The sequence below is a fragment of the Rhinatrema bivittatum genome, chromosome 4 (genome assembly GCF_901001135.1).
Source record: "Rhinatrema bivittatum chromosome 4, aRhiBiv1.1, whole genome shotgun sequence".
In the NCBI taxonomy this organism is placed as follows: domain Eukaryota; kingdom Metazoa; phylum Chordata; class Amphibia; order Gymnophiona; family Rhinatrematidae; genus Rhinatrema; species Rhinatrema bivittatum.
Window position 1 is genome coordinate 87,373,213 of NC_042618.1, and position 23,873 is coordinate 87,397,085.

At 41.6% G+C, this 23,873-nt stretch overlaps 1 protein-coding gene across 1 annotated transcript in view; it reads right to left on the reverse strand.

Moving 5' to 3' along the window:
• The window catches only part of COQ6 (coenzyme Q6, monooxygenase), a 128,543-nt gene that overhangs the window by 32,618 nt on the left and 72,052 nt on the right, over positions 1–23,873 (reverse strand). The window contains 2 exon segments of the mRNA XM_029598451.1: positions 23,661–23,719; positions 23,722–23,790. Of these exon segments, the coding sequence (XP_029454311.1) occupies positions 23,661–23,719; positions 23,722–23,790 (128 nt within the window).

Here is a 23,873-nt window from a genome sequence, read left to right on the forward strand (position 1 = left end):
GTAGGTAGTATGATGGATTGATTAATGTGAAACTCCGAAACTACCTTGGGTAAAACGTAGGTGAGTGCGGAGTACTGCCCGGTCCTGCAGGAGTTTAGTGTAAGGCGGATAGGTAACTAGGGCCTGTAACTCACTAACCCTGCGAGCTGAAGTGATAGCTAATAGGAAAATCACTTTCCATGTGAGATATTTTAGGTCACAGGAGTGAAGAGGCTCGAATGGTGGTTTCATGAGCCGACCAAGAACCAGATTAAGGTCCCAAGAAGGGGCCGGAGGACGTAAAGGTGGCTTGATATGGAGCAAGCCCTTTAAAAATCGTATTACAAGGGGTTGTACTGATATAGGGACATCCCCGACACCTTTATGGAAGGCGGCTACCGCAATGACATGCATTCTAATGGAAGAAGTTTTTAGACCTGACTCTGACAGATGCCAGAGATAGTCCAAAAACCTTGGGATTGGACAGGAAAAGGGATCAAGGGACTGCGAAGTGCATCATGATGTGTACCTTTTCCATTTATAGGAATAAGATTTTCTTGTGGAAGGCTTTCGTGAAGCAATCAGGACACGAGAACCGAATCTGAAAGGTTAAGTGGTTGAAGGATTAACCTTTCAACATCTATGCCGTCAGGGACAAGGCCTGAAGATTGGGATGGCGTAGGCATCCGTCGTTTTGAGTGATCAGATGCGGGTCCGTTCCCAAGGGAATGTGCCTGCGGATGGAGAGATCCTGGAGTATGGGAAACTATACTTGGCGTGGCCACCATGTCCTGATGTAGCTTCACAAGAGTCTTCGAAAGAAGAGGAAGTGGAGGGAATGCATAGAGCAGACCGGTTGCCCACGAGAGGGAGAATGCATCTATGGGCTGAGAGCGCTCGCTCCGAATGAGGGAGCAGAAATTTTCGACTTTGTGGTTCTGAGGGGACGCAAAGAGGTCTGTCTGGGGATAATCCAATTGTTGGAAGATGAAATCCGCACCGAGGGGCTGAGAGACACTCGTGCGGTTGGAAGACACGATCTCAGTTTGTCTGCCAAGACATTGTCTACTCCCGGCAAGTAGGTGGCCCTGAGGTACATCGAGTGGGATAGGGCTTCCACCCAAATCTGCGCAGCTTCCTGACACAGAAGGAAGGAGCCTGTGCCTCCCTGCTTGTTGATTGTACCACATGGCCACCTGGTTGTCCGTCTGAATCAGGAAGACATGATTTGATAGGCGTTCCTGAAAAGCCCTGAGAGCATATCGCATTGCTCGAAGTTCTAGGAAGTTTATTTGATGTTTGGCTTCCTCTGGAGATCAAGACCTTTGTGTCTGTAGATTGTCCACGTGGGCTCCCCACCCGAGGTTGGAAGCGTCGGTGGTGAGGATGAGTTGAGGATCTGGCACTTGAAAGGGCAGTCCCTGGAGGAGATTGTTGTGATTTTTCCATCAGGCGAGACACAGATGGAGTGAGTCGGTGATGTGGACAATGGTCAACAGAGGCTGAACAGCTTGAATCCATTGTGACCTCAGAGTCCAATGCATGAGCCTCATGGCCATTGGTTGTGTGACATGGACTGAGGACACCATGTGTCCTAAAGGACGAGGAATTGGTGAGCTGTTGCTGTATGCTGAGACTGCAAACTGGTGAGCGAGAGACACGAGAGTTTAGCGCTCATTGTTGAGGTAGAAAGGCTTTTGCCTGTAAGGTGTCCCAAGTCTGGCCCCAATGAACGACAAGGTTTGAGATGGGGACTTAATAGGATTTCTCGTAATTGACGAGAAATCCTAGAGAAATTAGAGTGTGTAGGGTCAAATTGAGGGCCGACCGAGCGGCTTGCTGGGTTGGAGCCCCTGATTAACCAGTCGTCGAGATAGGGGTAGATGTGAACACCTTCTTTCCTGAGAAAAGCTGCGACAACCACGAGGACATTTGGCAAAGACTCGTGGTGCCCGATGCTAGGCCAACGGAAGCATGCGGTATTGATAGTGGGCCTTTGGGCCTACTAAAAAACCTGAGGTATTTGCGATGAGCTGGAGTTATCGCAATGTGTGTGTATGCTTCCTGAAGGTCCGAGAGCAGAGCCAGTCTCCTCTTTGCAGAAGAGGATAGAAGCGAGCCCAAGGTTACTATCTTGAACTTTTCTCGCTGTAGGTACTTGTTGAGAGCACGTAGGTCCAGAAGATTGGACGAACTCCCCTGGATTTTTTGGGGATCAAAAGTATCGGGAATAGAACCCTAGGCCTTGCTGCGAAAGCGGGACGGGTTGTATTGCTCTTAACTGAGAAGAAGGGAAACCTCCTGCTCTAGAAGGACAGAATGGTCGGATACTCTCCATGCTTGCAGAGGTGGTGAGGACCCGGTGGAAGAGCAAGAAAGCTTAGGTGGTAACCCTGAGCAATGATTGCTAGCACCCATTGGTCGGTTGTGATTGATTGCCACACACCGTGAAAGTGGCACAATCGATCTCCCACTGGTATGCTTGGCAGAGGAATCAGGCTGCTGCTCTTCAATTGAAAGTCAAAAACCTGAAGCAGGTCCCGGCTGGGGAGCTGCTTGCGGCTTTTGCTTTCGGGGCCTGGCGAGGCTGAGGTTTTGAGAAGGCCTCATAGTTTGGACCTTGCTGGTGGAGGATAGTACTTCCTGGGACGGAAAGAATGACTTCTTTAGAGTCCTTCCTAAAGGTCTGTCTTGAGGGAATTCGGAAGGTATCGATGAGAGCTGTTTAAGGATCTCATGATGGTCCTTTAATTCAGCCACTATTTGCTGGATCTGTTCACCGAACAGATTGACTCCTACATCGAGTGTCACGTATGATGTTTTTACCCACCGGTGAGAAGTTGTACATGTGCATGAGATGCAAAGAGCTCCTGGCTCTCAGAGAACGAGTCCGATCTCTGGAGGCTAGAGTGGCAGACCTGGAGGAGTTGAGGCAGACAGAGAGGGATATAGATGAGACCTTTCAGGGACATAGTAGTCAAGTCCCCAACTTCAGGAATGGCAGCCCTGGTGCTGCCTCTGGAGGAAGAAGGTCTTCATGATGGTAGAGCACCAACCAGGTGCAGCAGGAAAGGATCCTGTAGCAAGGACCTGCTCTCCAGTGATGCATTCTCCTTTCGCACTGAGGATACTCTCCCAAGGCCTACTGCCCAGGAGGGAAGGGTTAGGTCGGCCGTCATAGTTGGTGATTCGATTATTAGGAATATAGATAGCTGGGTGGCTGGTGGGCGTGAGGATCGCCTGGTAACATGCCTACCTGGTGCGAAGGTGGTGGGAACCTCACGCGTCACCTAGATAGGATTTTAGACAGTGCTGGGAGACAGCCGGCTGTCGTGGTACATGTGGGCACGAACGACATAGGAAAATGTCGGAGGGAGGTTCTGGAAGCCAAATTTAGGCTCTAAGGTAGAAAGCTTAAATCCAGAACCTCCAGGGTAGCATTCTCTGAAATGCTCCCTATACCACGTGCAGGTCACCAGAGGCAGGCAGAGCTCCGGAGTCTCAATGTGTGGATGAGACGATGGTTGCAAGGAAGAGGGATTCAGTTTTTGTTAGGAACTGGGGAACCTTTTGGGGAAGGGGGAGTCTCTTCCGAAGGGATGGGCTCCACCTTAACCAGGGTGGAACCAGACTGCTGGCGCTAACCTTTAAAAAGGAGATAGAGCAGCTTTTAAATTAAATCAAAGGGGAAAGCCGACAGTCGCTCAGCAGCGCATGGTTCGGAGAGAGGTATCTTCAAAGGATACTAATGATGCATTAGAATTAGGGCATCCCGACAGTGAGGTTCCAATAATAAGAAAAGTAGTCCAAATGCCTGTAACTAAAAACGCACCTGAGCTAAAAAATTCTAACTTATCCCTATCAATTAAAAAGCAGAATGAAAATACAAACAAAAAACAAACTTAGAAATGTTTGTATGCTAATGCCAGACGTCTAAGTAGTAAGATGGGAGAATTAGAATGTATAGCAGTGAATGATACCAAATATCAAAAAAGCATCCAAAACAATTTTTGGGGGAATCACACTATGTAATCCAATTCACATTCAAAAAAACCCCCTTTTTTTGGATTATTTTTCATAAGATATTTGAACATTTAATAGCTCACAGTCTGTGAATCTTGTCAATAAACCAACATTGTTCAAGCAGGAGGTCAGCGGATCTGTTGTCTGACCCAAACCAACCTCGCTGCTAAAAACTGAAAAATTTTTTTAAAGAGACGGAGGGCAGGTTTCATATATATGAGTTTCAAACCCCAGCCAGGGTGTGCTCAATCTTGTGCATATAATCATAAACCAAACCACCACCGTCCAATTTTTTTTAGAACGCTCTGTGCAACCAATTCAAATTGAATCTTCGTGTCCAAATGTGATAATTTTTATATTCTACTTTTTTTGAAAAATATCAAAACACAGATGACTTGGCGAAATATGTTAAAAAAGTCCCGACTTATCTAATGATGATTGAAAGCCCGACGTAGCCACGTTTCTGGTCCGCAAACAGACCTTTCTTCAGGGGATGTTATCCTGTATACATAGTAGCCGGTGAATCAAAGTCTTCTGTGGAAAATCGATTATTTCTTCAAACAGACGCCATGAATGAGTTCAGTGATGTTGAAACGCTGTCAACTAACCATCTCTGTTTTAACCAGGTGCACAGATAAATGAGCTACCAATACAACACACGTTGCTGTGGGCGTGATGACGTCAATTAATAAATGCATTTCACTGGCCATTGAAATGCTATATTGAATTTAAAACCCCATGCGATGTTGCATTCTAAACTTCCGAAATGCAAAAAGACACATCATAGAAATGAATTTAAATTAATGAGAGCCATTCTAACTCTTCATTCAAGCCTAGGGGTGCCTGAGTTTAAGCGTGAAGATCCAAAAAGCTTCACGCTTATTTAATAACCTTTCACGGTCACCACCTCTCAGAGATATTGGCACATAATCTATCACAGTCCATTTTAGCGTATTGAATGAATGTCCTTGCTGGTCACAATGTGTAACTATAGGGGCTGCCAGAGTGCCTGTGTTTAATTTTGACTTGTGTTCATTAAGTCTTATCCGCACTTTACGAGTAGTTCTGCCCACGTAAACACGGGGGCAGGGGCAGATGATCGCGTACACCACGTGATCGGAATTGCAAGTAGTATCAAATTTACGATAGATGCGATAGCCCGTGTTTGGTTCTTGCCACATTTGACCATCGATACTATTTGTACAATGAAAACACTGTCCACAGTGCTTATGTCCTTCGAATGACGTCTCAGATGGTCTAAAACACTGTGCGTGAACTAACTTATCTCTGATGTTAGTGCCCCGGGTGGTAACAATCAATGGTGTATCCTTAAAGGTATCATGTAGGGCTAATATATGCCAGTGTCGGCGTATAGATGTAGAGATAACATTAGTAGCAAACTGAATGTTTAAGTACACAAACCAACTGTGGATCTTGTTTAGAAGGCTTATATTGCAGAAGACTCTGTCTATCTGAATATTTAGCCCGTTTGTAGGCTTTTTTAATCGCTGATTGTGGGTACCCTCGCTCCGAGAATCTTTTTCGGAGTAATGATGCTTGCAATTCGAATCATGACTGGTGGAACAAATACGTTTAGCACGAAAGAACTGGCTAGCAGGCCAAGCCACATTTAAAGGAGTAGGGGTGGTGGCTGTGAAATTTCAACAAGTTGTTTTTATCGGTCGGTTTCCGATACATGGTGGTCTTGAAAGATCCATTTTCCAAAGAGATCAGTACATCAAGGAATGCAATGTGGGATGGTGAACATTGCATCGTAAATTTTAAATGAACATTTTGCTGGTTTAACCAATCAAAAAATAATGTAAGTTGTAACTGTGTGCCCCGCCATACCATCAGTATATCATCTATATACCTGACCCACAAAGCTATTTCCTGCCACCAAATAGCTTATAAATGACATTCTCTTCGAATTTCATTACATAGATGTTTTGCTGTCGTCGGTGCCATGAAATAATTGCATCACAATTATTTCATGTTTAAATCTGACATTTTTTTTTACAGACGCACGGTATTCCCATGGGATCCCCCTTGGCACCGACGACAGCAAACATCTATGTAATGAAATTCGAAGAGAATGTCATTTATAAGCTATTTGGTGGCAGGAAATAGCTTTGTGGGTCAGGTATATAGATGATATACTGATGGGTATGGCGAGGCACACAGTTACACTTACATTTATTTTTTGATTGGTTAACCAGCAAAATGTTCATTTACAATTTACGATGCAATGTTCACCATCCACATTGCCATTCCTTGATGTACTGATCTCTTTGGAAAATGGATCTTTCAAGACCACCATGTATCGGAAACCGACCGATTAAAAACAACTTGTTGAAATTTCACAGCCACCACCCCTACTCCTTTAAATGTGGCTTGCCTGCTAGCCAGTTCTTTCGTGCTAAACGTATTTGTTCCACCAGTCATGATTTCGAATTGCAAGCATCATTACTCCGAAAAAGATTCTCGGAGCGAGGGTACCCACAATCAGCGATTTAAAAAGCCTACAAACGGGCTAAATATTCAGATAGACAGAGTCTTCTGCAATATAAGCCTTCTAAACAAGATCCACAGTTGGTTTGTGTACTTAAACATTCAGTTGCTACTACTGTTATCTCTACCATCTATACGCCCGACACTGGCATATATTAGCCCTACATGATACCTTTAAGGATACACCATTGATTGTTACCACCCGGGGCACTAACATCAGAGATAAGTTAGTTCACGCACAGTGTTTTTAGACCATCTGAGACGTTCATTCGAAGGACATAAGCACTGTGGACAGTGTTTCATTGTACAAATAGTATCGATGGTCAAATGTGGCAAGAACCAAACACGGGCTATCGCATCTATCGTAAATTTGATACTACTTGCAATTCCGATCACGTGGTGTACGCGATCATCTGCCCCTGCCCCCGTGTTTACGTGGGCAGAACTACTCGTAAAGTGCGGATAAGACTTAATGAACACAAGTCAAAATTAAACACAGGCACCTCTGGCAGCCCCTATAGTTACACATTGTGACCAGCAAGGGACATTCATTCAATACGCTAAATGGACTGTGATAGATTATGTGCCAATATCTCTGAGAGGTGGTGACCGGTGTGAAAGGTTATTAAATAAGCGTGAAGCTTTTTGGATCTTCACGCTTAAAACTCAGGCACCCCTAGGCTTGAATGAAGAGTTAGAATGGCTCTCATTAATTTAAATTCATTTCTATGATGTGTCTTTTTGCATTTCGGAAGTTTAGAATGCAACATCGCATGGGGTTTTAAATTCAATATAGCATTTCAATGGCCAGTGAAATGCATTTATTAATTGACGTCATCACGCCCACAGCAACGTGTGTTGTAATTGGTAGCTCATTTATCTGTGCACCTGGTTTAAAAACAGAGATGGTTAGTTGACAGCGTTTCAACATCACTGAACGCATTCATGGCGTCTGTTTGAAGAAATAATCGATTTTCCACAGAAGACTTTTGATTCACCGGCTACTATGTATACAGGATAACATCCCCTGAAGAAAGGTCTGTTTGCGGACCAGAAACGTGGCTACGTCGGGCTTTCAATCATCATTAGATAAGTCGGGACTTTTTTAACATATTTCGCCAAGTCATCTGTGTTTTGATATTTTTCAAAAAAAGTAGAATATAAAAATTATCACATTTGGACACGAAGATTCAATTTGAATTGGTTGCACAGAGCGTTCTAAAAAAATTGGACGGTGGGTGGTTTGGTTTATGATTATATGCACAAGATTGAGCACACCCTGGCTGGGGTGTTTGAAACTCATATATATGAAACCTGCCCTCCGTCTCTTAAAAAAATTTTTCAGTTTTTAGCAGCGAGGTTGGTTGGGTCAGACAACAGATCCGCTGACCTCCTGCTTTGAACAATGTTGGTTTATTGACAAGATCACAGACTGTGAGCTATTAAATGTTCAAATATCTTATGAAAAATAATCCAAAAAAAGGGGTTTTTTTTGAATGTGAATTGGATTAGCAGTGAATGATGACATAGACTTAATCGGCATCTCAGAGACATGGTGGAAAGAAGATAACCAATGGGACAGTGCTATACCGGGGTACAAATTATATCATAATGACAGAGAGGAGCACGCGGGAGAAGGTGTGGCGCTTTATGTCCAGATGGCATAGAGTCCAACAGGATAAACATCCTGCATGAGACTAAATACAAAATTGAATCTTTATGGGTAGAAATCCCTTGAGTGTCGGGGAAGACTATAGTGATAGGGGTATACTACCGTCCACCTAGTCAAGATGGTGAGACGGACAGTGAAATGCTAAGAGAAATTAGGGAAGCTAACTAAATTGGTAATGCAGTAATAATGGGAGACTTCAATTACCGTACGTCGTGGAACCCACACAAAATAATCACAGTTAGTCTCAACACATAACGAGCGTCGGCGACAAGAGGAAAAGGCGGCAAGGTTTGAAAGAATCTAATAAGTTATGTGGAAGTAAGGAATCTACCTGCCAGTGACTAATACAGAAGCAACTTGACTTGTTACAGTCCCTGAAGCAGCAATGCGAAATGCACGTCGGACTGGACTTTGAAAATAAGAACATAAGAAATTGCCATGCTGGGTCAAACCAAGGGTCCATCAAGCCCAGCATCCTGTTTCCAACAGAGGCTTAAACCAGGCCCACAAGAAACTGGCAAGCACCCAAACATCAAGAAGATTCCATGCTACTGATTGCAATTAATAGCAGTGGCTCTATTTCCTAAGTAAACTTGATTAATAGCAGTTAATGGACTTCTCCAAGAGCTTATCCAAACCTTTTGAACCCAGCTACACTATCTGCACTAACCACATTCCTCTGGCAACAAATTCCAGAGCTTAATTGTGCATTGAGTGAAAAAGAATTTTCTATGATTAGTCTTAAATGTGCTACTTGCTAAGAGAAAATAATTGTTCTTCTGAATGAATTGGTTGTATGAAGTGCGGTTAAGCCTCTGAATAACGCACAAGGAAGGTATCATTCCACAAACTATTTTTACATAAAAACTAAAAAAGTATAAAAAGCAAAAAATTACACTAAAAATTTGAATAATAAAAGACTTGGACCTATGATTAAAAGTGACCTGGTTGTGGCAAAACTCAAGCGAAAATTGCTGGTATGCCCGCAGGTGTTATGATGGTCCTTCATATAAAGTAACATATACTAAGTCGTTGTATCAATATATTGCACATTGAATAAGGAAAAATTGGAATTTCACAACATCTTTGTAGTGAGACTTCAATTACCCCCAATATTGACTGGTAAATGTATCATCGGGACCTGCTAGAGAGGATAACTTCCTGGATGGAATAAATGATAGCTTTATGGAAGCAATTGGTTCAGGAACCAACGAGAAGGAGAGGAGCAATTTTAGATCTATTCTCAGTGGAGCACAGGACCTGGTGAGAGAGGTAACGGTGGTGGGGCCGCTTGGCAATCGTGATCATAATATTTATTTATTTACTTATTTATTTAATTAATTAAAAACTTTTATATACCGGTATTAGTATGCATACATCATACCGGTTTACAATGTAACTTAAAAGGCAGAAATTACAATGAACAGGGAGGGGCGAACAAGGAGGAGTATACAAAGAGCAGGAGGAGGAGGAATTAAAGCAATAAATAAAACTGCAATGGACTATTTACAGGAATATACAAGGCATAGGCAAGATACTTGCGGAAGTCAGTGAAGGCAAGATACTTGCGGAAGTCAGTGTATTTAATCAGGGTAGGCTTGTCGGAAGAGCCATGTTTTAAGTTTTTTTCTGAACTTGGCGTAACATGGCTCTAGCCTAAGAGTGGTAGGAGGGGCGTTCCATTGTTTGGGCCTGCAAATGGATAGTGCACGGTCCCTAGTAGAGGAGAGGTGGGCTTTTTTCAAAGGGGGAATGGAGAGGGTGCCTTTGTTGACAGTGCGAGTGGGTTGTTCAGTGCGTATAGGACGAAAGGGTTCATCCAACCAATTGGAATTGTGCGAGTGGATGGACTTGTGCACTATGGTTAGAATTTTGAAGAGAATTCGGGATGCGATGGGGAGCCAGTGGAGTTCTTTGAGTATAGGGGTAATGTGATCAGCTTTCCTTGAGTTGGTGATGACCCTGGCGATGGCATTCTGGAGCATTTGTAAGGGCGTGGTGGTGGAGGGGGGGTAGGCCGAGGAAGAGGGCATTACAGTAGTCCAGCTTGAGGAAAGGGTGGCTTGGATGACGGTGCGGAAGTCAGGATCGTGGAGGAGGGGTCTGAGTTTCTTCAGGATGTGAAGCTTGAAGAAACCTTCTTTGAGGATGGAGTTGATCTGTTTTTTGAGATTGAGTTGTTGATCTATGATAACCCCAAGGTCTCTTACTGTGGGTTGGGGTGTTATGACGTTGAAAGCTTGGATCGTTGGAGATCGGTGGTGTTTGGGAGGGAGGTGAGGAGAAGATAAGGAGCAGCTCTGTTTTGGAGGAGTTTAGAGCGAGGTGGATATTGGTGAGGAAGTCATTTATGTTGGCCAAGACATGTGTTCCAGAAGGCAAGGGGCATCTGAGAGAGAGTTGTGAATGGGAATGACGATTGAACGTCATCTGCATAGAAGGTAGAATTTGAGGCCGAGGTCTGTGAGGAGCTGACATAGAGGTGTGAGATAAATTTTGAAAATGGTGGAGGAGAGGGAGGAGCCTTGTGGGACACCTTGAGACAAGGGGTAGAGTGTGGAGTTGGCGTATCCTATCTTGACGGAGAACTTTCTGTTAGATAAATAGGATTTAAACCATAGTAGGGCTAGGCCTGAGATGCCTATTTCGGATAGCCGGTTGATGAGGAGGTTGTGGTTGATGGTATCAAAGGCAGCTGAGATGTCGAGTAGGGCGAGGAGGTAACAGTTGCCCTCGGTCCATGCCTATGAGTAAGTGGTCCGTGAGGGAGAGCAGGAGGGTTTCTGTACTGAGGTATTTACGGAAGCCGTATTGGGCTGGATGCAGAAATGTTGTTGCTTTCTAGATATTCTGTAAGTTGGATGTTTACAATCTTTTCCATAATTTTGGATAGGAAGGGCAGGTTAGAGATAGGGCGGAAGTTACGGGGGTCTTTAGGGTCTAGTTGTTGGTTTTTTTAGGAGGGGCTTGACAATAGCTTGTTTGAGAGCATCTGGGACAGAGCCTGAAGAGAGGGAGGAGTTTATGATGTCTGCGATGGGTTTGGATATAGTATTCGGGATGGAGAGGAGGGATTTTGTGGGAATGGTGTCTGAAGGGTGGGAAGCTGGTTTGAGTTTTCTGAGAATAGATTCCACTTCTTTGGCGGAAGTCAGGTCAAGGGTTTGGAGGGTGGGTGAAGTGGGGGAAGGTTGGAGGAAGGGGGAAGGGGAGGTAGATGGAGAGGGGTGTTGAAATCTGCGGAGGATGTTGGTGATTTTTTGTGAGGAAATACTGGGCGATTTCTTCGCTCTTAGTGGAGGCCATCATTCTCAGGGATAGTGGGCTGAGAGGATTTGGTGAGGGTTGGCAACATATTGAAAAGGGCTTTCGGGTTGTACATATATTGGTGGATCTTAGCTGAAAAGTAGTCTCTTTTTGTTTTGAGGGTGGTTATTCTATATTGGTGAAGGGTAGTTTTGAAACTTGAGGCGAGTTGAGGTGAGGGGGCTTTACGCCAGCTTCTCTCTCGCTGCCTGAGGGTATTTTTTAGGGATCTTATTTTTTTTTATTATATGTTTATTCAACTTTTCATTTTTCATAAAGGATATTACACAGTTTGTAAACATAATATATCTTCTCTAGAATAGTCCTAACAAGATTAGCATTAATACATTCTGTGAAAAACCTAAAAAACACACATCATTATTAGTAATTACAAAACCTGAATTAATAATATAGAGCAGTTATTTTCAAGAAATATTAACCTTATAGTAATATGAGCCAAAATTATCCTTAATTCCCCTATTATACAATAGTGGTCTACATGGTCTACGGGGTCAAGTATCAAGGAACGCACGCAATTGTTCAGGTTGATTAAAACATATCGCGTGTCTTGATGTGTTATAATACATTGGCAAGGAAAACGTAAAATGAATTGTCACCACGCACTACGACTTTCTCCCTTAAAGTTAGAAATTCTTTTCTCCTTAACTGTGTATTATAAGCTACGTCAGGGAACACTCTAATTGGTTGACCATGAAAATTGGAGTTTTGATGCCTAAAATACAATCTAAGAATAGAGTCCCTCTGAGAAATGTCTGCAAAAGAGACAATTAAAGTAGCTCGAGTATTTATCTGCATATCAGAAGATTTTTCCAACAATTCTGATAAATTTATATCTTCACTCTGTTCTGGCAGATTCTTTCATTTGTTTTTCTTTTGAGTTATATAATATATCCTAGATATTATTGGGATTGTTAAATCTGTAAATTTTAGGATATTTTTTAAATACCTTTTAAACAATTCTTTAGGTGATAGTAAGTGAGTTTTTGGAAAATTCAAGATTCTCAAATTTACTCTCCGAATCTGATTTTCAAGTTGTTCTAATTTGTCAGAATGGATTTTCTCAGATTTGATTAAATTCAATTGTACTTTTCCTAATTCAGTAGTTTTAGTTCCCAAATTTTCTACTGCTCCATCCAATTTTTCAATTTTTGTTTGTAGCACTTTATTATTACTCAAAGTTTCTTGTACTAGGGAGGTCAGATCATTAATAGATTTTTGCATGGTGAATATCATTTTACCTATACCCTCCAATGTAAACTTAGTAGATGCAATTACAGGTTCATTAAACATCATTACTTCCTTATTCCCTCCTACCCCCTTCTCCTTAGCAAACATTTCCGTATTAAGTTCCCTCTCTTGGTTTTTTACGACCAAAAAATCAGATTTCAACTGGGGGGAGTATGTACTTCCTTCCCCCTTCTGAGTGGCCAGGGAAGAGACCAAGTTCAAATTTGATTCTTCAAAAACAAATTCTCCACCAACCTTTCCGGTTGGTGGTTCTGGTGTTGTTGGGGCACCAGGGCTCAAGGATGTCTCATATGCCAGGGAATTCAGTCCCTGCTCCTGGGCTAATATTCCAGCGGCATCATCACCTGGTGTTAATTCAAGGGCTCGCACAAAAGATCTGAGATACGTGGCTGATTTTCATTAATAACTGGAGTAGAAGTCACTATTTTCCCCTTCCTCTTGGTGTGTGGCATTACCAAGATAGGTTTGGGGCCAACATTTAAAACATAAACCAGGTACCTTTAGTTGTTATGATCTTTTTGAAACATCATCACTTTAATCCAGGTTCCGTTGATCTTAGCTCAGTCGTGTACCAGGGTTGAAGATTTTTTGTGGGTTGGGTAATGTTACGTCTGGAGATGGGGCATAGTTTGTCAGCAATTTCAAGAGTCATGCTGAGCCAGGATTTGATGGCAGTCTCTGGACTGGAGCAGTCAAGGCTGGTGGAGGTGTTGGAAATGGCAAGAGCCAGTTCATCTCCGGAGCAGGGTTTCCTGAAGGTGAAGGTGGTGTGTTTGAGGGAGTGGGTGTAGTGGGAAGTTAAGGGGGAGGAGGGCTTTTATGAGGAAGTGGTCGGACCAAGGTACAGGGGAGCAGGTGGGGGGTGGGATGGTAGGAAGCAGTGGTTGATGAATATGAGGTCAAGGGAGTGACCAGCTTGGTGGGTGGGGGAGGTGGGGAGGTAACAATTTGTCTAAGGCCTAGAGCTTGGAGTGCAGTAAGGAATGCCTCACAAGAAGGGGTGAGGAGGGTGGCATCGACATGGAGGTTGAAGTCTCCTAGTATGATGGAAGGGATTTCAATGTTTATGTTGGCAGATAAGATTCAATTAAGGGGGAGGGGTCCCGTTCGATGGATCCAGGGGGGGGCATAAATGAGACAAATTTGCAGTGAGGGGGCTTTGAGAGGTCAATTTCTAGCTTGGAGGGTGATGTGGTGTGGGAGAGTTTGAGATTAAGGTGTTTCTTGAAGGCTAGGAGGATGCCACCTCCTCTTTTCTTGGGTCTTGGAATGGATAGGAATTCGTAGGATTGTGTAGGTAGCTGGTTCAGGAGGACAATGTCTGTTTCTTTGAGCCAGGTTTCCGTGATCGCACAGATGTCTGGCTTGGTGTCAGTGAGGAGGTCATTTAAGATGGGGGGTGTTTTGGAGAGTGATTGGGCGTTGAACAGAATGATGGAGAGGGTAGTGAGTCCAAGGAATTGGTTGAGGGGGGTAGTGAGGATAGGGAGGAGGGATTTGTAGAGGGGGGTGGGACGGGGGGGATGGGAATGGGGGCGTCTGTTGTGGGGGAGGTGGATGCAGTTGATGTGTTGTGTGGTCACGTTGGGTGAGTAGGCAAAAGGAGGAGGGAGGGAGAGGGGGTAGGTAAAAATGAAACTGAGAGGATATAGGGTAGTACAAAGGCAGGGATTAAGGTATCAAGGAGTTAAAAACTGAGGGAAGGGCACAAATATGATTTAAATGACTGGAAGAGGAACAGTGTGCAAATCCAAGGCTCTCGTGCTAAACTTTCAAAAGGGAAACTTTGATAAAATGAGAAAAATTGTTAGAAAAAAACTGAAAGGAGCAGCTACAAAAGTAGAAAATGTCCAAGAGGCGTGGTCATTGTTAAAAAATACCATTCTAGAAGCACAGTCCAGATGTATTCCACACATTAAGAAAGGTGGAAAGAAGGCAAAACGATTATCGGCATGGTTAAAGGGGAGGTGGAAGAAGCTATTTAGCCAAAAGATCTTCATTCAAAAATTGGAAGAAGGATCCAACAGAAGAAAATAGGATAAAGCATAAACGTTGGGCAAGTTAAATGTAAGACATTGATAAGACAGGCTAAGAGAGAATTTGAAAAGAAGTTGGCTGTAGAGGGCAAAAACTCACAGTAAAAACTTTTTAAAATATATCCGAAGCAAACGTCTGTGAGGGAGTCAGTTGGACAGTTAGATGATCGAGGGGTTAAAGGGGCACTTAGAGAAGATAAGGCCATCGCGGAAACATTAAAGATTTTCTTTGGCAGCTGCTATTGAGGTGTGCGGGGTGAGTGCTGGCCATTTATCTTGAATTTCTATGAACATTGCAACGTTTCCTGAGGATTGGCGCAGGCTAGCCCCCCCCCCAAGAGACTGAGTTTACTACCTCTTCCGGGCTCTGACGTCGGAGGGAGGAGCCCTCAGACGTCGATATCAGAGGCGTCTGGACGGCGCGTTCGCCGTCGGCACATCGCCAAAGCCGCGCGCCTAAGGGGCGCGCGACTTTGCCGACTTAGCCGGCATAGTCGGACTTGTCGGAGAAATTTCTATCTACTAACAATAGCAGCTGACAAGCGGAACTGGATGAATGTTTTAGTGTCTTAAGAGATCTGTTATTTTTTTTAGTTGTATAATTTACATTATCGCGTGGTTTTCCTCCCCTTCCTTGGTAATGCCACACACCAAAAGGAAGGGGAAAATATCAACCTCTACTCCTGTTTCTTTAGAAAATAAGCCTCGCATATATGATCTCTTTCCTAAAGCCATTGTATATTCACCAGGAAGCGAGGTCGCTGGAGTTTTGACCCAAGAGCAGGGGTCTAACTCCTTGACCCATGTAACATCTTTGAGCCCTGGTGCCCCTATAACACTAGACCCACCTACTGGAAAGATTGGAAGAGAATCTTTGTTCGAGGACTCCAATTTGAATTTGAATTTAAATCTGAACTTGGTCTCTATATCATCTAAAGACCAAGTGGGGGGAAAGATTATAGATTCCCCTCTGCCGACCCCTGGGTATCAAGATTTAAGAGAACAAAGGGAGGGATACAGTACGGTAGAGATACCAAAGGAGAAAGAGATGGCAGGAAGTCAGGGAAGTGCATTGATAGATATTCCTTTAATAGTTCCAACAAAATTCACATTAGAAGAAATAGGAACAATGATCTTATCCATGCAAAAATCAATAAACAATTTGGCCAAAGTAGTTCAGGAAGGACTGGAAAATAATAAAGTACAGCAATTAAAAACTGAGAAATTAGAGATGTCAGTAAATAATTTGGAAAAGAAAACTGAAGAGATGGAGAAGGTCCAATTTAATTTAGTTAAATCAGAGAAGGCCCAAGTAGATAAATTAGAACAACTTGAAAATCAGATTACTTCAATAGTTTAATCAATTGTTATCTTGTTAAATGTAAAATAGGGCAGATCTCGCCCTATTCAACCCTGTTACCTGGAAACCGATGTGATATCTCGATCGAATGTCGGTATACAAAAGAAATAAATAAATAAATAAATAAATTAGAAGGGTTAATCTGAGGATTCTAAATTTTCCGAAGACCCACCTGCTCTCCCCAAGAGAATTGTTTAGGAGTTACCTTATTAATGTCTTAAAATACTCTGATGCTACTCTTCCAGGAATAGCAAGAATATATTATATTACTCAAAACTCAGGGAGACCGGAACAACAAAGTCCAAATCAAGATGAACAAAACGAAGAAATAAATGTTTCTGAACTCTTAGAGAGATCATCAGAATTAGAAATAAAGTCACGTGCCACACTATTAGTTCAATTTTCTGATATCTCTCAAAGGGATGCAATCCTTAGGTTATATTTTAGATACCAGAACATAAAATTTCATGGTTATTTAATTAGAATATTTCCTGATGTTTCTGTTACTACACAGCTGAGGAGGAAGCAATTCCTCACAATGAGAGATAAAGCAACTCAATCTGGAGCCAAATTTATTTTGAGATTCCCATGCAAATGTATTCTGTTACATCAGAATTCAAGATATTTATTTCACCATCCTGATCATTTACGCACATACCTTGACTCCTAATACCATACTTCCCTTTGGATATATATTTGGGGTTAAAAGAAAATAAGAATATGGCTTAGACACTTCTCTGTTTGAGATTATTTATTGATAAAGATTGCTCTTTTTCTTTTTCAACCAGTTTTGTAATTACTAGCAAAATTTTTCTTTCTTAAGTATACAGTAGCTATTACAGTAATTCTTGTCAAATGTAATTTGTCATATTTGATACCAGCTCTGTAATATCTTATAGAAAATTTAAAAATTTAATGAAGTATAAATTAAAAAAAAAAAAAAAAAGATTTCTTTGCTTCGGTGTTTACTGAAGAGGATGTTGGGGAGGTACCCGTAATGGAGAAGGTTTTCATGGGTAATGATTCAGATGGACTGAATCAAATCACGGTGAACCTAGAAGATGTGGTAGGCCTGATTGACAAACTGAAGAGTAGTAAATTACCTGGACCAGATCGTATACACCCCAGAGTTCTGAAGGAACTAAAAAATGAAATTTCAGACCTATTAGTAAAAATTTGTAACCTATCATTAAAATCATCCATTGTACCTGAAGACTGGAGGATAGCAAATGTAACCCCAATATTTAAAAAGGGCTCCAGGGGTGATCCGGGAAACTACAGACCGGTTAGCCTGACTTCAGTGCCAGGAAAAATAGTGGAAAATGTTCTAAACATCAAAATCACAGAACATGTTTAATGGAACAAAGTCAGCATGGCTTTTACCCAGGTCAAGTCTTGCCTCACAAATCTGCTTCACTTTTTTGAAGGAGTTAATAAACATGTGGATAAAGGTGAATCGGTAGATATACTATACTTGGATTTTCAGAAGGCGTTTGACAAAGTTCCTCATGAGAGGCTTCTAGGAAAAGTCATGGGATAAGTGGCGATGTCCTTTCGTGGATTGCAAACTGGCTAAAAGACAGGAAACAGAGAGTAGGATTAAATGGACAATTTTCTCAGTGGAAGGGAGTGGACAGTGGAGTGCCTCAGGGATCAGTATTGGGACCCTTACTTTTCAATATATTTATAAATGATCTGGAAAGAAATACGACGAGTGAGATAATCAAATTTGCAGATGACACAAAATTGTTGAGTAGTTAAATCACAAGCAGATTGTGATAAATTGCAGGAAGACCTTGTGAGACTGGAAAATTGGGCATCCAAATGGCAGATGAAATTTAATGTGGATAGTGCAAGGTGATGCATATAGGGAAAAATAACCCATGCTATAATTACACAATGTTGGGTTGCATATTAGGTGCTACAACCCAAGAAAAAGATCTAGGTGTCATAGTGGATAACACATTGAAATTGTCGGTTCAGAGTGTTGCAGCAGTCAAAAAAGCAAACAGAATGTTGGGAATTATTAGAAAGGGAATGGTGAATAAAATGGAAAATGTCATAATGCCTCTGTATTGCTCCATGGTGAGACCGCACCTTGAATACTGTGTACAATTCTGGTCGCCGTATCTCAAAAAAAGATATAATTGCATTGGGAGAAGGTACAGAGAAGGGCTGCCAAAATAAGGGGAATAGAACAGCTCCCCTATGAGGAAAGACTAAAGAGGTTAGGACTTTTCAGCTTGAAGAAGAGATGACTGAGGGGGGATATGGTAGAGATGTTTAAAATCATGAGAGGTCTAGAACGGGTAGATTGTGAATCGGTTATTTACTCTTTCGGATAGTAGAAAGCTAGGGGGCACTCCATGAAGTTAGCACGAAGAAAGTTCTTTTTTACTCAACGCACAATTAAACTCTGGAATTTGTTGCCAGAGGATGTGGTTAGTGCAGTTAGTATAGCTGTGTTTAAAAAAGGAGTGGATAAGTTCTTGGAGAAGTCCATTACCTACTATTAAGTTCACTTAGAGAATAGCCACTGCCATTAGCAATGATAACATGGAATAGACTTAGTTTTTGGGTACTTGCCAGGTTCTTATGGCCTGGATTGGCCACTGTTGGAAACAGGATACTGGGCTTGATGGACCCTTGGTCTGACCCAGTATGGCATTTTCTTATGTTCTTATGTTCTAAATAGAAGACCTTCCAAAATAATAAACCGATCTTCAGGGTCCAAATATACATTTTTCATCTGAAAACGAAATGAATGATGCAAAAAAATTGCTACTCCTGCTCTATGGTGACCAGACGTTGCAAAAAAACCCAAAAACAAACGAACAAAAAAAAAAACCTTGCTCAATCCAATTTTGACGTAATTTACTGTGTTCCTTGTCTGTAAATTTTGTTTCCTAAATAAATGTAATATCTGTTTTAAAGTGTTTCAAAGAACCCAATAGTTTATCTCTCTTAATGACAGACCCTATACTGCATACATTCCCAATCAGTATTCTAGTCAATCGCACCATTCTAGAAAGAAAACCAATAAATAACGAACAAATAATCATGTAGATATGAAGTGCCTGAGCCTAGCCATGTCCTCTCCTATGTCCTATCCCAAAAGAATGCCTATATAATATAGATTACTGCAACGCTATCCTACTATGTCTCCCATCTTCGTACACCAAACCTCTACAAATGGTCCAAAATGCGGCAGCAAGAATTCTCACTAACGCCAGGAGAAGAGACCATATATCCCCTATCCTAAAAAACCTACATTGGCTCCCTATTCACTTCAAAATCATCTTCAAGTCCATCAACATTATATATAAAACCATCCACCACCTTACAACACTTGACCTACAATTCCCGCTCAGCCAACATCACTCCTCAAGACCCACCAGAGAAGCATACAGAGGATCCCTCCAGGTACCTCATACCAAATCCACTCGGCATATAACTTTAAGAAAACGGGCCTTCTCGACAGCTGGACCATCACTCTGGAATTCCATCCCACCGAATCTCCGACAGGAGCCTTGCCTCCCAACATTCCGAAAAAGACTTATGACTTGGCTGTTTAAACAAGCATTTCTGGACCCCTCCTAATTTCCACCTCATCAACATCTATAATTCAGCCACAGCAGTTCTTTCTTTGTAAATAACACTACATGATGTTAAATTACTACTGTATTCTCTCTTATCCCAGTTCGATCCTCCTTGTTATTTGTAACTGCAATTTCCTTTGCACAGATTCCAGTTTTAATGAATTTTGCACCCCTTGTTCAACTGTAAACCAGCATGATGTGATTCTATCATGAATGCCGGTATATAAAAACCTTAAATAAAAATAATAATGTATCCCATATGCATATATTCCCCCACCCCTCCTCGTCTTCCTCCCTTCCCACCCCTCCCCCAACCCCCACTCTCACCCCCTAGATTAGCAACAATTTCTCTTATAGAACGCTGGAAACATTGATACATGTGGTCAAGTGCCATCCTGTTTCTTTTTGCTATTTCAGCCCTTTACTATTTTAGTAAACAGGACAAATATAACTGATGTTAAAAAAGATCTAACATGATAAAAGATTAACCATTTAACCTTTAAATATAGAATTCTCAATGAGCCAAACTTTATTTGAGCCATTAACCTTCAAGTTGGTAAATACAGACAACTTAGATGAAGTGATTAACAGTTGTCAAACTGATTCAACAATGTAGGAATTTCAGGTCACCTGCAGTCAGGCCTATCATTAATGCTTATTACTTTTGAGATCCAGGTTCTCCATAGGCCCCAAAATGAGTAACCACTCAAATTGCAGCTCTGGGACCATTCTGTCCATATATGCATAACCCTCGAACATTATAGCCAGCATTCTCTCACAAACAGGGGGTTAAGCACCACATTGTTAAGTTGATGAGTCATTCTCCAACGATGCCACATATTCTTTTGCCTTTCCAAATTATCAAAACATGTACATATTTCCCACATGCCAAATTTGCAAGCAGGCAGGGAGATCAAAATGGTCTTGTTTCTTAGCTAACGCTGAGTACACGGTTCCCAAACTCTCTGCACTTTAAGGGAGTAGCCCTGAAAGATTCAGATGATATGGTTGTTATGCTGTAATACTTCTTTCTTGTGATATTTATTTATTAAAGGCTTTTATATACCGACTTCTGATACAAATCAAATCAACTCGGTTTACATCGAACTAAGAAGTAACTATAACCAACCAATGAACAAGAGACAATTTGAAGGAGCATAAAGTTACATTATAACAAGGATGCCTTAACTGGGAGTAGGAAATAAGAAAGGGAGAACGAAGATAAAGTACTATAAAAAGTGTTAAATAAATAAATAAATAAATATACAAGAGAGTATGGGAGGGAGGCAAGGAGCCGTCCTCATGATAACTTATAAGCGTGATTTAGCGTTTATTTATTTACATAATTGCTGGAACAATTCTAAGTCAGGCTGTTGGGCTAGTGGCGGGGAAGGCTCGGCAGAACAGCCATGTCTTCAGTTTCTTTTTAAAAGTTAGTAGACAAGTTTCCTGCCTGAGGTCCGGAGGCATGGTGTTCCAGATGGAGGGACCTGTGATAGAGAATGTCCTGTCTCTGATGTTTGAGTGGTGCACAACTTTGATAGGAGGAACCTGTAAGGATCCCTTGTAGGCATCCCTTAAGGGTCTGAGCGTCGAGTGCAATTTGAGAGGGTGTAGCAGATCAAGAGGGGTCTGATGGTGAGTATATTTGTGGATAATTGTGAGTGATTTATGGAGAATCCTGAAGTTTACTGGGAGCCAGTGAAGATCTTTTAGAATGGGAGAGATATGCGCTCTCCGATTGGTATTCGTCAAAATTCTCGCCGTTGCATTTTGGAGCAACTGGAGGGGTTTTATAATAGAAGCCGGGAGACCTTTGCAAATGGAATTGCAGTAATCGATCTTGAAAAACAGAATGGCTTGGAGGACAGATCTGAAATCATAATGGAATAGGAGCGGTTTGAGTTTTTTTGAGTACTTGTAACTTGTAGAAGCACTCCTTTCTAGTGTGTTTTATAAATTGCTTTAGGTTCAAGTGACTATCAATAATGACTCCAAGATCTCTAGCGTGGGATATTTGTATCTTAGCTAGCAGTTGGTGTTGGAAGGGACTGCCTTCTGGAGTGATTAGCAATAGTTCTGTCTTGGAAGTGTTGAGCACCAGGTTGAGGCTTGAGAGGTGATGGTTGATCGTTTGCAGGTGAGAGTTCCATAACCTGAGTGTTGAGTCCAGTGAATTGGATATTGGGATTAAAATTTGAACATCGTCTGCGTATATATAGAACTTAAGTTTTAGATTTGAGAGTAAGTGGCAGAGAGGGAGTATGTAGATGTTAAACAGGGTGGGCGATAAGGAGGAGCCCTGGGGGACTCCGAATGGGGCGGTTAGTGTGAGAGGATTCCTTGTTATTGATTTTAACCTTATAGCCTCTATTGCTAAGGAAGGAGTCGAACCATCTAAGAGCTGATCCTGCAATTCCCATGTCTGATAGCCGGTTTAGAAGGGTATTATGATTTACAGTATCGAAAGCTGCAGAGATGTCGAGGAGAGTTAAGAGGAACGACTGTCCTTTATCAAGCAATGTAAACATGATCAAGGAGTGTTTCGGTATTGTGTCTTTTCGGAAACCATATTGTGACAAGTGTAGAATATTATGGTCTTCTAGGTAATTTGATATGCTTGCAGGATCCATTGCTTATGCACAAAATTAAGCAGCTTGATGATCACTACTCTTGGACGTCTGTCATTTTCTCTCCTAGCTCCAATTCAGTGCACCTTTCTATGAGCAGAGGTCCTTGCATGTCTGGAGGCCTAACACTTCTGGAAGTCATGCAGTAATTACATCAGTTAGCTTATGTTCTTCAATACTTTTATCGAATCCCACAAATTACAGGTTGTTACAAAGAGATCTGTTTTCTAGCTCATCCAGCTTTTCATCCTGAGCTTTTCCTATTTTTTTTCAGCTTCCCTGCCGTTGCTAGCATATTGTCCTCTATTACAGATACTCGATCCTCCATGGCATGAAGCCATGGTCCAAACTGCTGCAGTGAATTTTTGAAATCAGATATTTGCTCTGAAATTGCATCAAGTTTCCCTGTAACTGCTGCTGATATTGCCACGGTTAGCTCACTTACCATCGCGAGCTCCTCTCTTTCCACGTGACCTGCTTGTCAGTCGGCATTGGCTTCTCTGTTTTTTTTTTTTAACTAAGTTTTGCTGGCATATCGCTTGGAGACTTCTGCATAAAACCGTTCGATAGAAATAAGTTCTTTCTGCATTAAGGCATTCAGTAGCTATGAGGGCACAAATAACTGCGATGTTCAAAGATTACGGGGGATGATACCTGGAAGCCAATTAGAGATGTTCACCCAGGTTCACCAAATCACTTGTTCTTGGCAGAATTTTTTTTTTAGTTATCTATATTTTAGTATATATATATATATATATATATAGTATTATATATATAATAGTATATATATATATATATATATATATATATATATATATAATATATAATTATTATTAAGTTATTAAGTAATTATCCCCTTACAAATCTTTACTCCCCACAGTTCCTCTTTTTTCTCTCTCCCAGTTATCTTACCCCTGGTTTTTTGTAACTGCTTCCCCTTGCACCAGTTTAGTTCTACTGTTCTATGCACCCCTTGTTTCTATGTAAACCAGCATGATGTGACTTGTTCATGAATGCCGGTATATAAAAAACCTAAATAAAATAAATAAATAAAATATATTTATTTAGAATTGTGAACAATTTTATTTCTGAAAGGCAATTTAACAAACTAATCATCTAAACTAATGACTACATTTCAGCACAAAATACATAATCTACACTATTCTGTTGCAAATATCTTACATTAAAATGAAACAGATTAACATTTTATACAAAAGAATAATAGTGGAGCAACACTGTACACTAACCACCAAAATGAAAATGAGCATTTCTTACCAGCAGTTTGGTTTGAATGTTGCGCCCATCAGCCAGTTCAATCTGTACCCAAGGGTTGTTTCAGCTGTATGATAGGGAAGTGGCCATGTATATCCCACTGCTCGGCACTTATAAAAAACTTCCACTCGCTCTGGACATGTCAAGGAGCATGAAAAAGAATATATAGGTAGAATCAGCAAAGAATGATTTTGCTGATATCAAAATAAGGTCAGG